The sequence below is a fragment of the Pristiophorus japonicus genome, unplaced genomic scaffold (assembly GCF_044704955.1).
Source record: "Pristiophorus japonicus isolate sPriJap1 unplaced genomic scaffold, sPriJap1.hap1 HAP1_SCAFFOLD_1045, whole genome shotgun sequence".
Classification (NCBI taxonomy): domain Eukaryota; kingdom Metazoa; phylum Chordata; class Chondrichthyes; family Pristiophoridae; genus Pristiophorus; species Pristiophorus japonicus.
The window spans coordinates 27,579-39,637 of record NW_027250697.1 but is presented as its reverse complement, the minus strand read 5'-3'; the positions used below and the strand labels follow the sequence as shown (position 1 = coordinate 39,637).

At 41.4% G+C, this 12,059-nt stretch overlaps 1 protein-coding gene across 2 annotated transcripts in view; it reads right to left on the bottom strand.

The window, feature by feature from the left end:
- pstpip1a (proline-serine-threonine phosphatase interacting protein 1a) overlaps positions 1-10,682 on the bottom strand; it is an 83,684-nt gene extending 73,002 nt beyond the window's left edge. For both annotated transcript variants that reach the window (XM_070869955.1, XM_070869957.1), the window contains exon 1: positions 10,438-10,682. In XM_070869955.1, coding sequence (XP_070726056.1) covers positions 10,438-10,470 — 33 coding nt within the window. In that variant the 5' untranslated portion in view covers positions 10,471-10,682. The remainder of the gene's footprint in view (positions 1-10,437) is intronic.
- Between the last annotated feature and the right edge of the window lie 1,377 nt (positions 10,683-12,059).

The window sequence follows — 12,059 nt, the reverse complement described above, 5'->3', positions numbered from 1 at the left end:
GTGCAAAATCAAAGCACATGGTATTGGGGGCAATATACTGACGTGGGTAGAGAACTGGTTGGCAGACAGGAAGCAGAGAGTCGGGATAAACGGGTCCTTTTCAGAATGACAGGCAGTGACTAGTGGAGTGCCGCAGGGCTCAGTGCTGGGACCCCAGCTCTTTACAAATATACATCAATGATTTAGATGAAGGAATTGAGTGTAATATCTCCAAGTTTGCAGATGACACTAAACTGGGTGGCGGTGTGAGCTGTGAGGGGGACGCTAAGAGGCTGCAGGGTGACTTGGACAGGTTAGGTGAGTGGGCAAATGCATGGCAGATGCAGTATAATGTGGATAAATGTGAGGTTATCCACTTTGGGGGCAAAAACATGAAGACAGAATATTATCTGAATGGCGGCAGAGTAGGAAAAGGGGAGGTGCAACGAGATCTGGATATCATGGTTCATCAGTCATTGAAAGTTGGCATACAGGTACAGCAGGCGGTGAAGGCGGCAAATGGCATGTTGGCCTTCATAGCGAGAGGATTTGAGTATAGGAGCAGGGAAGTCTTACTGCAGTTGTATAGGGCCTTGGTGAGGCCTCACCTGGAATATTGTGTTCAGTTTTGGTCTCCTAATCTGAGGAAGGACGTTCTTGCTATTGAGGGAGTGCAGTGAAGGTTCACCAGATTGATACCTGGGATGGCTGGACTAACACGAGGAGAGACTGGATCAACTGGGCCTTTATACATTGGAGTTTAGAAGAATGGGAGGGGATCTCATAGAAACATACAAGATTCTGACGGGACGGGACACGTTAGATGCAAGTAGAATGCGTCCAATGTTGGGGAAGTCCAGAACCAGGGGACACAATCTTAGGATAAAGGGTAGGCCCTTTAGGACTGAGATGAGGAGAAACTTCTTCACTCAGAGTTGTTAACCTATGGAATTCCCTGCCGCAGAGAGTTGTTGATGCCAGTTCATTGGATATATTCAAGAGGGAGTTAGATATGGCCCTTATGGCTAAAGGGATCAAGGGGTATGGAGAGAAGCAGGAAAAGGGTACTGAGGGAATGATCAGCCATGATCTTATTGAATGGTGGTGCAGGTTCGAAGGACCGAATGGCCTGTTTTCTATGTTTCTATGAGCATGGTGGAGGAGAGAGACTGGCCAAAGGAACAGTGCAATGAGGCTGTGAGAGAAGAGGGGAGAATAAAAGAAAAGAGCACACGCAAGTGGTTTTCAGCTGCTAGATAACACAAGAATACATTAAACTTGTATAGAATCTTGGTTAGATCAGACTTGCAGTCCAGTGAACAGTTCTGGTTGCCATATTATAAAAAGGATAAGGGGCACTGGAGAAGGTGCAAAAAAGATTTACTAGAATGATACAAGAACTGACAGGTTTGTGACCATCAGGAAAGATTGTGCAGGTTGGGGCTCTTGTTCTAGAAAAAAAAAAGAGAAGTCTGAGGGGTGACCTGATAAGAGGTCATTATGAAAGGGTTTGATAGGTTACATGTAGAGAAGATGTTTCCACTTGCAGAGGAGACCAGAACTAGGGGCCATCAATAGAAGATGATTACTAATAAATCCAATAGCAAATTCAGGAGAAACTTAATTACCCAGAGAGAGGGGTTAGAAGGTGGAAGTTGCAACTGAAAGTCAGCCCAATACAAGTTGTCTTATAATATGGTAAATAAACCTCTACTGAATTGATTCAATGCAGGTCGATATCATAGAAAAGCCCAGAATTTAACCCACTTTGTCCCAAAGTGTAAAACAGGCGATAGCGAGTCGGCAGCCCATTTCACATCTCTCCCAATCTTTTATATTCGTTGAAGTCACCTATCTTACACTAATCGCACAATGTCAAGATCTACCCCATTGGCACAAAACTACCAGTCCCACTCAGAGAGGAGACAAGGTTGATTGGTGCGGAAATAGAAAAATTGAACCGGTGGGGAAGCTCTTCAAATGGTTGGAGCTTAACCACATAAAGGCAAGAAAGACCTTTAATCTAACAAAGAAATACTTGCATTTCTATAACGCTTTTCACAACCACTGGAGGTCCCAAAGCGCTTTACAGCCAATTAAGTATTTTTGGAGTGTAGTCACTGTTGTAATGTGGGAAACGCGGCAGCTAATTTGCACACAGCAAGCTCCCACACACAGCAATGTGATAATGACCAGATAATCTGTTTTAGTGATGTTGACTGAGGGATAAATATTGGCCATGACACCATGGAGAACTCCTCTGCTCTTCTTCGGAATCATGCCATGGGATCTTTTACATCCATCTTAAAGAGCAGACGGGGCCTCGGGTTAACGTCTCATCTAAAAGACAGTGCAGCACTAGAGGGTCAGCCTACAATTTTGTGCTCAAGTCTCTGGAGTGGAATGTAAACCCACAACCTTCTGACTCACTGCCCACTGAGCCACAGCCGACACTTAATCTACAGCACATCGGTGCTATACCGGATCTCGCTGATGACTTAGTACCATTGTAAAAATGCATCAATACTGACATCTTCGACAGATATCGCATCTGCTGCAGTGTAGACAGGATTTGCAAGCCAGGTTAGCAATATTGTAGAAAGTTTCAGAATGTGTTCTTTGGAACCGAGCCTATTCCCAGACTCATCATTGAAGCAAAGATTTTTCTTTGCTAAGGCCTATTCCACCCGACCACTTGCCCCTTCTTCTGTTGCCAGTCCTCAATATCCACTCTCCTTCCTCCTTCCTCCTTCCCGTCGTAGGAAAGAGACTCCTAGGATTGCATAGAAATTATAAGAAAACAGGCCGTTTGGCCTAGCCAGTCCATTTTGGTGTTTATCATCCACATCATTCACTTTCCTTCGACCTTCATCTAGCCAATTCTGAAATGCTGTCTGCTTCAATCATCAACTCTGTTAAAGGGGTGTGAGGCAGCACAATGCATTATGTAAAAATAAATTTTTCCTGCTCTCTATCCTAACTTGCTTACAAAGTAAATCATATCTGTCTCCTCGTTCTAGACTCCTCAAACACTGGAAACAGTCTATTGCTCGCTACTCTGTCCCATCACTTCAAAATTTTAAACACATCCATCAAATCACCCCTTAATCTTCTCTGTTCTAATAAAAACAGCCCTAATTTTTCCAAGTCTTTTTTTGTATTTGTATTTCCTGCACGCTACGATCCTTGGTTTAGAGCATGTTATTCTCCTGTCCAGGCACATTCGGATGGATTGCTATTTCCATCGTGTTATTAACTTTTAGGAATGTATAATTTGGTGTATGAATTTCCCCCATCGTCTAAAATTGTCCACCCTCACCCCAGTGAGCAACAGGGATGTGAATGTAAACAGATGGAAAAGGGATCGAGATGCAAACCAAATTCAATTTCTTAATATTCGAACTGTGATGCAGAGGGATAGGATCACAAGGCAGAATAAAACAAAATAAAATGGAGAGATTGAAGACAAACAAGTCAAAGAGAGAAAATAGAACAATTTCTGTAATGAGAGTTATATGTGGGTAATGAATAACTATTTACCTCACTTAAAGCCAGCACTCATGTCAGTCATTAGTCAGCACACAGTTTTTCAGAAGTATTTTTCCGATGTGCTGTTTTTATTAGGCATCAGGCCTAATTGAATAACACTGTTTCACAACAGGAAATCGTGACAACCTATGTAAATTACTCTTCAAAACTTTCAGGATCATCAGGATGGTTGGAAATCAAAATCATCATCATACTGGTTTTATTGGAACTTTGGTCACAACCTCCTGCAGTCTGCATTTGGAGAAAGTGTCTATGTCGTGCCGAGAACATCAATGCAAATATGTAGGAGCTTCACAAACATGCACAATATGCAAATCGAGGTTGGCTTCACAAAGTTCAGATTCTAGTTTTGTGCAAATGAGGAGGGCACTGGATAAGAACACTCCTTTCACCATGGAGGCCTGGGCTTGAAGTCTCCTTTATCTGCCCACATCTAAATTGGCAATTTCCAGTCCCTTCTATATTGGTGTCAATGGGCTGGTAGCGCCAATGATTCCTAAAGCATTGGTCTTGTTCAGCCAGTGGCGACACCAATGTAAATGTACTAAATCTAGTCACATTGTAGTCATATCATAGTAACACATTGGGAATTTGTGGCTCAAACACTCCAATGGCACAATTATAAGAACTTAGGAAATAGGAGCAGGGTAGGCCATTCAGCCCTTCGAGCCTGCTTTGACATTCAATAAGGTCATGGCTGATCATCTACCTCAACTCCACTTTCCTGCCCAATACCCATATCCCTTGATTCTCTTAATATCCAAAAATCTAATTGATCTCGGTCGAATATACTCAACGAATGAGCATCCACAGCCCTCAGGTAGAGAATTCCAAAGATTCACAACTACATCTCAGTCCTAAATAGCTGACCCCTTATTCAGAGACGGTGACCCCTAGTTCTAGCCTCCCCAGCCAAGGGAAACATCCCCATAGCATTTACTTGGTCAAGCCCTCTAAGAAATGTATATGTTGCAATGAGGTCACCTCTCTTACTTCTAAATTCTAGGGAATATTGACCTAGTCTCGTCTATCCTCATTAGGACAATCCACCCATACCCGGAATCAGTCTGGTGAACCTTCATCGCACACCCTCCAAGACTAATATATCCTTCCTTGGGTAAGGAAACCAAGACTGTACTCCAGGTGTGGTCTCACCAAGGTCCTATATAATTGCATCAAGACGTCTTTAATCTTATACTCCAATCATTTTGTGAAAGGCTAACATACCATTCGCTTTCCTAATTGCTTGCTGTAACAGCGTGTTAATTTCCAGTGATGAGAGTACAAGGACACCGAGGTCCCTCTGCATACCAACATTATAAAAAGGGAACCAGCCCACTCCGAGACCTGGCTATTTTAACTCCTTGGCCTCTTAAATCCTGACATGCGTATGTAAAGTTGGACTCTGCCAGCTTTGGGCAGGTGTTCTTGCCATTTGGTCAGTACAGCAGATTCAAAATTTGGAATAGTCAGTTCCTGGCAGCTTTGCAGCATGCAAGTAACTTGGACAATTAACTGCCCATACCAGGGTGGGGTTAAAAATCGCCCCCAGTATCTTTTGCTGAATGTCTATAATTGACAGTTTATTTCTGCATTTGGAATATTCAAAACATTTTTTAAAGCAAACAATAGGTCATTTGTCTCATCAACCCTCTTCCTTTGAATGGACTACATTGGCATAATCTCTTGACTTAAATTTACATTTCACCACCTCATTTGGGCAACCGAATCAAAAACAGTGAGGAAATCAAAATTATAAAACTTCTTTCAGACAATATTCCCATATCATGAATAGCATGCCTCCGTGCTCTATAAATCATTATCTATATATTATAGGCAGATAATTATCCAACTCCTTAAAGCGTTCATTAGCTTAGAAATAAGTTACTTTGACAGAATTTATTCCACACACTCAGTGGTAAAATGTATATATTTTGTAAAATCAGTCTTTAGCCAAACACGAGACTTGGCTATTTTGTTTATTCGTCCTCTAGTCTCATGATCAGATTTACATCAGTACTAAAAAAAGAACGCCTTGCATTAATATAGCACATTATTCATCACATCTCACAGGAACGTCTGAAAGCGCCTTACTTAGTCAATTACTTTTGAGGCCTTGCTAATGTAAGCAAACACACAGCAAGTAGCCAGTTGACTGCCAAGGGATTGTTAATGTCCAGGTAAGCCTGCAGATAGTCATATCCAATAGCAATTCAACAATGTACCATTTCCTCTTACTGCACATTATTTACTTACTGCTGTTATATAGGGCCTTGGTGAGACCACACTTGGAGTACTGTGCAAAGTTTTGGTCTCTTTACCCAAGGAAGGATATACTTGTCTTTGGAGAGAGTTCAACAAAGGTTCAGCAGACTGAGTCCTGGGATGGGGAAGGGGAGGGGGGTGTTATCCTACGAGGAGAGATTGAGGAGACTAGGCCTATATTCCCTAGAGTTCAGAAGAATGAGAAGTGATCTCATTTAAGAATTTTATACATTTCAAAGGCTAGATAGGGTAGATGCTTCCCCTGGCTTAGGAATCTAGAACACAGAGTCAGAGTCTCAGAATAAGAGGGTCAGCCATTTAGGACTGACATGAGGAGAAATTTCTTCACTCAAAAGGGTTGTGAATCTTTGGAATTCTCTAACTAAGAGGGCTGTGGATGCTCAGTTGTTGAGTATATTCAAGACAGAGGCCAATAGTATTATGCATACTAAGGGAATCAAGAGATATGGGGATAGTGCATGAAGTTGGGGGTTGAGGAAAGAGATCAGCCATAATCTTACTGAATGCAAAGCAGGCGTGAAGGGTTGAATAGCCTACTCCTGCTCCTATTCTGATGTTCGCCTAGATTTCAGCTTCTGGAGTGGGAATCATATCCATAACTTTCCGACTTGGGAGTCAAGGGCGTCACCAACTGAACTAAGCTGACATGACGACTATTCCTTTCATTATTTATTATAGATGTTAAATGTGGCGACATCATTGGAGAGCTAACTTGAAAGTCAGTGGGCTGGATAATGTGAGAGCTGAAGATACTAAAAGTAATGATGCTATAATTATTTCGCTATTTTTAACTACGTGTTAATTAAATTCCCTTATCCTTTCAGGATCATACACATCTCTACCCAAGTTTCACAGCTGCCTCAGAAATCACTCTGTCCAACCAAAAATGTTTCCAACCGAGGTAAGTATATCTGTGCTCTTCATACTACTTTTTCAAATTATCTTTCCCTCAGAGACACTATTCTACTCTCATTATACTATTCAAATATACTAATCATGTGGGAATTTAACTTAAAAAGAAATGATAAATATGAATGTTCAATTAAATATATGAAAACAGAAATTACTGAAATTGCACAGCAGGTTATTTAGGATCTGAAGTGAACCATTTTATTTTTAAAAAAGCAGTTTGTTTGTATGATCCTCCATCAGAAGGATCAATTCACCAGAGCTGTTGAAGGCAACACCAGGAACATGAACTTATATTTGTTTCGTATATTGACTGAACTACTGCACATTCTAACATTTCTATTTTTAAAAAATCAGGTTTTTAGGATTGGAGTGTTTTTTTTCTCCTTTTAAAAAAAAACTTGATCATGGTAAAGAAATATTTGTGCATTAGAACACAGTTCCTCCCACTGTGTTAAACAATTGCCTAGTGAGACGATAGAACACAGTATTGTAAAGTTAATATCTGAAATCTATCGATAAATTTTTGGATATTAAGGGAATCAAGGGATATGGAGATAGTGCAGGAAGGTGGAGTGGAGGTCAAAGATCAGCCATGATTTTATTGAATGACCGAGCATTCTTGAAGGCCCAAATGGCCTACTCCTGCTCCTATTTCTTATGTATTTATTCTGTAATGATGAGTTGATCATGAACTTGGATGACATTTTCCATTGGTTGTTGTGCCATGCATGGGAGTCTCTTTTGAAGGGCAACATTTTTAAGAAGAAGTTGTTCAGGGTGATGTCAGGAAGCACTTCTTCATGCAAAGGGTAGTGGAAATCTGGAACACTCTCCCCCAAAAAGCTAGAGGCTCGGTCAAGTGAAAATTTCAAAACTGAAATGAATAGATTTTTGTTCAGCCAGGGTATTAAGGGTTACAGAATCAATGCAGGTAGATGAGGTTAAGATACAGATCAGCCATGATCCAATTGAATTGGGGGAAAAACAGGCTCTAAGGGCTGAATGGCCTACTGTTGTTCCTATTAAGAGAATATGTATGCAGAGCTAGACCTCAGGAGGGTAAATGGATAGCAGAGAGTCCCTGAGCTATGGAAAAAGAAGCTTTGATAAGCCAAATGCCCTTTTCTCACATCATATTTGGAATTTGTACACCTCTCCAACTGGTAGGAGAGTGGCATTGGAGATCAATCATGTCAAGCTTATACTGTTCAGTGTAAATATCAGTCCAGGGCTGCATGTGTTAATAAATAAGTCAAATTCTTTGTATCCACTGATTGGATCAAATTGCATTTCGCTGACAAAATTATCCTAAGATTTAACAACGAACCCAAAAGGACATGCTGAAGAATGTCAAAACTCCTGAGCATCATCATCATCATAGGCAGTCCCTCGGAATCAAGGAAGACTTGCTTCCACTCTTAAAATATATATGTCCTTAGGTGGCTGAACAGTCCAAGACGAGAACCAGTCATGAGCAATACCCAAATAGTGACCATGCAACATATATTATAACTTTCAAACACCTGTTCCTGCAGTACACAAGCACCTCAGGAAGGTGAAACACATTGCCATCGGTGGGATTTCAAATACAGAGAGAGTTTTAGATAAAACCTCTACCTACTCAATGGAGAACATGAGAAATAGGATCAGGAGGCCACTCGAGTCTGCTCCACCATTCAATAAGATCATGGCTGACTTTGAATCTCAACTCCACTTTCCTGTCCGATCCCCATATCCTCGACTCCCCTAGAGTCCAAAAATCTATTGATCTTGAATATACGCAACAATTCAGCAGCCACAGCCCTCTGGGATGGAAGATGCCAAAGATTCACCACCCTCTGAGTGAAGAAGTTTCTCCTCATCTCAGTCTTAAATGGCCAACCCCTTATCCTGAGACTATGTCCCCTAGTTCTAGACTCTCCAGACAGGGGAAACAACCTCTCAGCATCTACCCTGTCAATTCCTTCAGAATCTTGTATATTTCAATGAGAGCTGTGGATGCCAAGTCTCTGAATATATTCAAGGCTGACATCAATAGATTTTTGGAGTCTAAGGGAAATCAAGGGATATGGAGATCGGGCAGGAAAGTGGAATTGAGGTCAATGATCAGTCACGATCTCATTGAATGGCAGAACAGCTCGAGGGGCCGTATGGCCTACTCCTGCTCCTATTTCTTATAAAAGGCAGCCAAAATCCAGAGTTAGACATTGAGGCAGAGTGCAGGATGCTCCTTTAAGATGGAGGTTGAGGCATGTTGTTGGGGTAGAAGCTTTACTCCAGAGCTTGGAGTGCTTGCTACCAATTTCAGGTGACTGAAATGGAAACTACTTCAATTTCCTAAAATTGCACTGAGAGTGTTCAGTATTCCACCCTTTCCCATATAGAAAGCTCTATATTTGCATCCTGATGTAAATTAAAACAATTATTTAAAAAGTTAATCTAGCTCTACAGTAAATTGACTGCTGGTATAGAGTGCAGTATCTGAATAATGAAATGCTACAGAAGAATAATTTGTTCCAAATGACTCATACCTTCAGCACAAGTAGCTTCCAGTCTCTTATCCAGACTTGTCATCAAGCACACAGAGGCAGAGATAGTTTTGGTTTGAACATAACCAATTTGCTCATAAAAATACAAATGATACGTTTAGATGGATTTGCATTCTGTGACTCACTTTGGGTTCATTGAAACTACAACTGTTAAACTACAAACTTAAAGTGTAAATGCAACCCAAATCTAGAGTTAGGGCCTGGTCTGACACTGTAATTGTTCTGAAAGGGTGATAATACGGAAGTTTACCAGCACCATAATACAACAACTTTTATTTATATAGTGACTTTAACAGAGTAAAACATTAAAATAATGCTGTTTTTAGCTGGTTGAATTCGGCAGTATCCTTGCACACACTTAGGAAGCAAAGCTTTAACCCTTCCTAACTATTTTGTGGGCTTAAATTGCGTGGGTGCTGTTATGAGTCTAACCTCATCAGGAAACAGAAATTAATTTGACTCTGAAATCAAGATAATGGGTGTCCACGAGTTTCCGATACCGAGCGACCCCACCCTCTCCTCACACAACAGCCAACTACCAGCATTGCATTGCTGCAATACGACCCGCACCTCTCATTAGTCCAAACACCAGAACTGAGTGAAACTGCAGAAATCAGCTGCAATTACGCCCAAGAGACAGATTGGGGACCGACAGAAAGGTATTCATTCAGTGCTTTAAGGACAATCACATCTACAACACCCAGATGACGCTGTGGAGATTACTTGCACTGCAAACCATTCAGTCAGATGAAGTGACCTTGATTATTGATTACCAGAGGGAATCAATGCTATTTGCTCGCATTAAATGCAATACAAGGCTTGGCTGGAAACTATGGCAAAAAAAACCTGATTCACTATAACGGAAACGGCGTTACTCTGCCGAACGGGGCAAGTGCGACCAACTCCCCTGGAGATTAGACCTTCTAGGATTCATTGGCCACCAGTTAATAAGACCCATAGTATTTCCATATTTCAAAGCGGAAAATAATCGGCTTCCCAACTCGTTAGATTTGGTTTTATCTGTAAAGCGAAATGAAGAGGAATAGACAATATTTGACCACTAAACATCACTGCCAGTAACTGGAAGCCACTTGCACCTACTCCACCGCGCAATTTGCCACCAATAATGGGGGACATAACTTTTAAAGTGAAATTTACTCACCCAAAAAGCATCCTTAAACCGGAGTCGAGTCATAGCGAATGGGTAAAAAAAAATGTATAACCCTCTTGGAAAGTTTGATATTGCGATATAGCGAAGACCTTAACTGGTAGTTGAAAAATTGCAGTAGTCGTTTTGGGGCTATAATCCGGCAGTGTATTTTTCTTTTACGCATACAATCTTCAACGTGCTTTCTGCGGCTGGGGGTTAAACGCGGTGTTCTCTCTAGCTTTGTTGCTAGCAACCTCTCAGCATGAAGGAGGAAGGAGCTTTTGTTCACTCGAGTGATGTCAGATGCAACCACAATTAACACGTGGGTTTTTTTGCAACACACACAGACGTTATAAACTGACACATCACAGCAAGAGACAATTTATTTCGGGATGCTTCGCGTGAAGGATGCAAAAATGAAATAAGATGTGCAGTAACAGATTTATATTAAAAGCAAATGTGTCTAAGAGGAAGTAAGGTGACAACAGCCGAGCTGTGCACCTCGCCTAGAATTATTTTTCCCCTGTAGTGCAATGAGGGTTACAGTGACAGGTGGACCGAGGTCGGGGAAAAGGGGAGGGGAAAGGAGGCGATTTCTGTGCTGAAGAGGATATTGGAAGAAGAAGCGAAGCTTGAAATATCAAAACCGTTCTATTCGTTTTTTTTTGCAGTTTTATTTCTGCCTCCCTTTTAATTTCTACATATTTTTAAGATCACAAGGCAAGATGCGAATGAAGAAAGTCATATGACCCATCCTAGCTCATCCGTCTGCAAGTTTAGTTGACAAGTTGCATCTCAGGCGTGGGAAGCCAGAATATTTAGGGCTATTGACTCTGCAGGAAATTAATGCAATAGTAAGGAAGGACATTAGCTTGGATGATGTGGAATCGGTATAAGTGGAGCTACGGAATACAAAAGGCAGAAAACGCTAGTGGGAGTTGTGTACAGACCACCAAACAGTAGTAGAGGTTGGGGACAGCATCAAACAAGAAATTAGGGATGCGTGCAATAAAGGTACAGCAGTTATCATGGGCGACTTTAATCTACATATTGATTGGGCTAACCAAACTGGTAGCAATGCGGTGGAGGAGGATTTCCTGGAGTGTATTAGGGATGGGTTTTCCAGACCAATATGTCGAGGAGCCAACCAGTGAGCTGGCCATCCGCGACTGGGTGACGTGTAATGAGAAAGGACTAATTAGCAATCTTGTGTGAGGCCCCTTGGGGAAGAGTGACCACAATATGGTAGAATTCTTTATCAAGATGGAGAGTGACAAGTTAATTTGGAAACTAGGGTCCTGAACTTAAGGAAAGGTAACTTTGATGGTATGAGACGTGAATTAGCTAGAATAGACTGGCAATTGATACTTAAAGGGTTGACGGTGGATAAGCAATGGCAAACATTTAAAGATCACATGGATGAACTTCAACAATTGTACATCTCTGTCTGGAGTAAAAATAAAACGGGGAAGGTGGCTCAACCGTGAATAACAAGGGAAATTAAGGATAGTGTTAAATCCAAGGAAGAGGCATATAAATTGGCCAGAAAAAGCAGCAAACCTGAGGACTGGGAGAAATTTAGAATACAGCAGAGGAGGACAAAGGGTTTAATTAGGAGGGGGAAAATAGAGTAT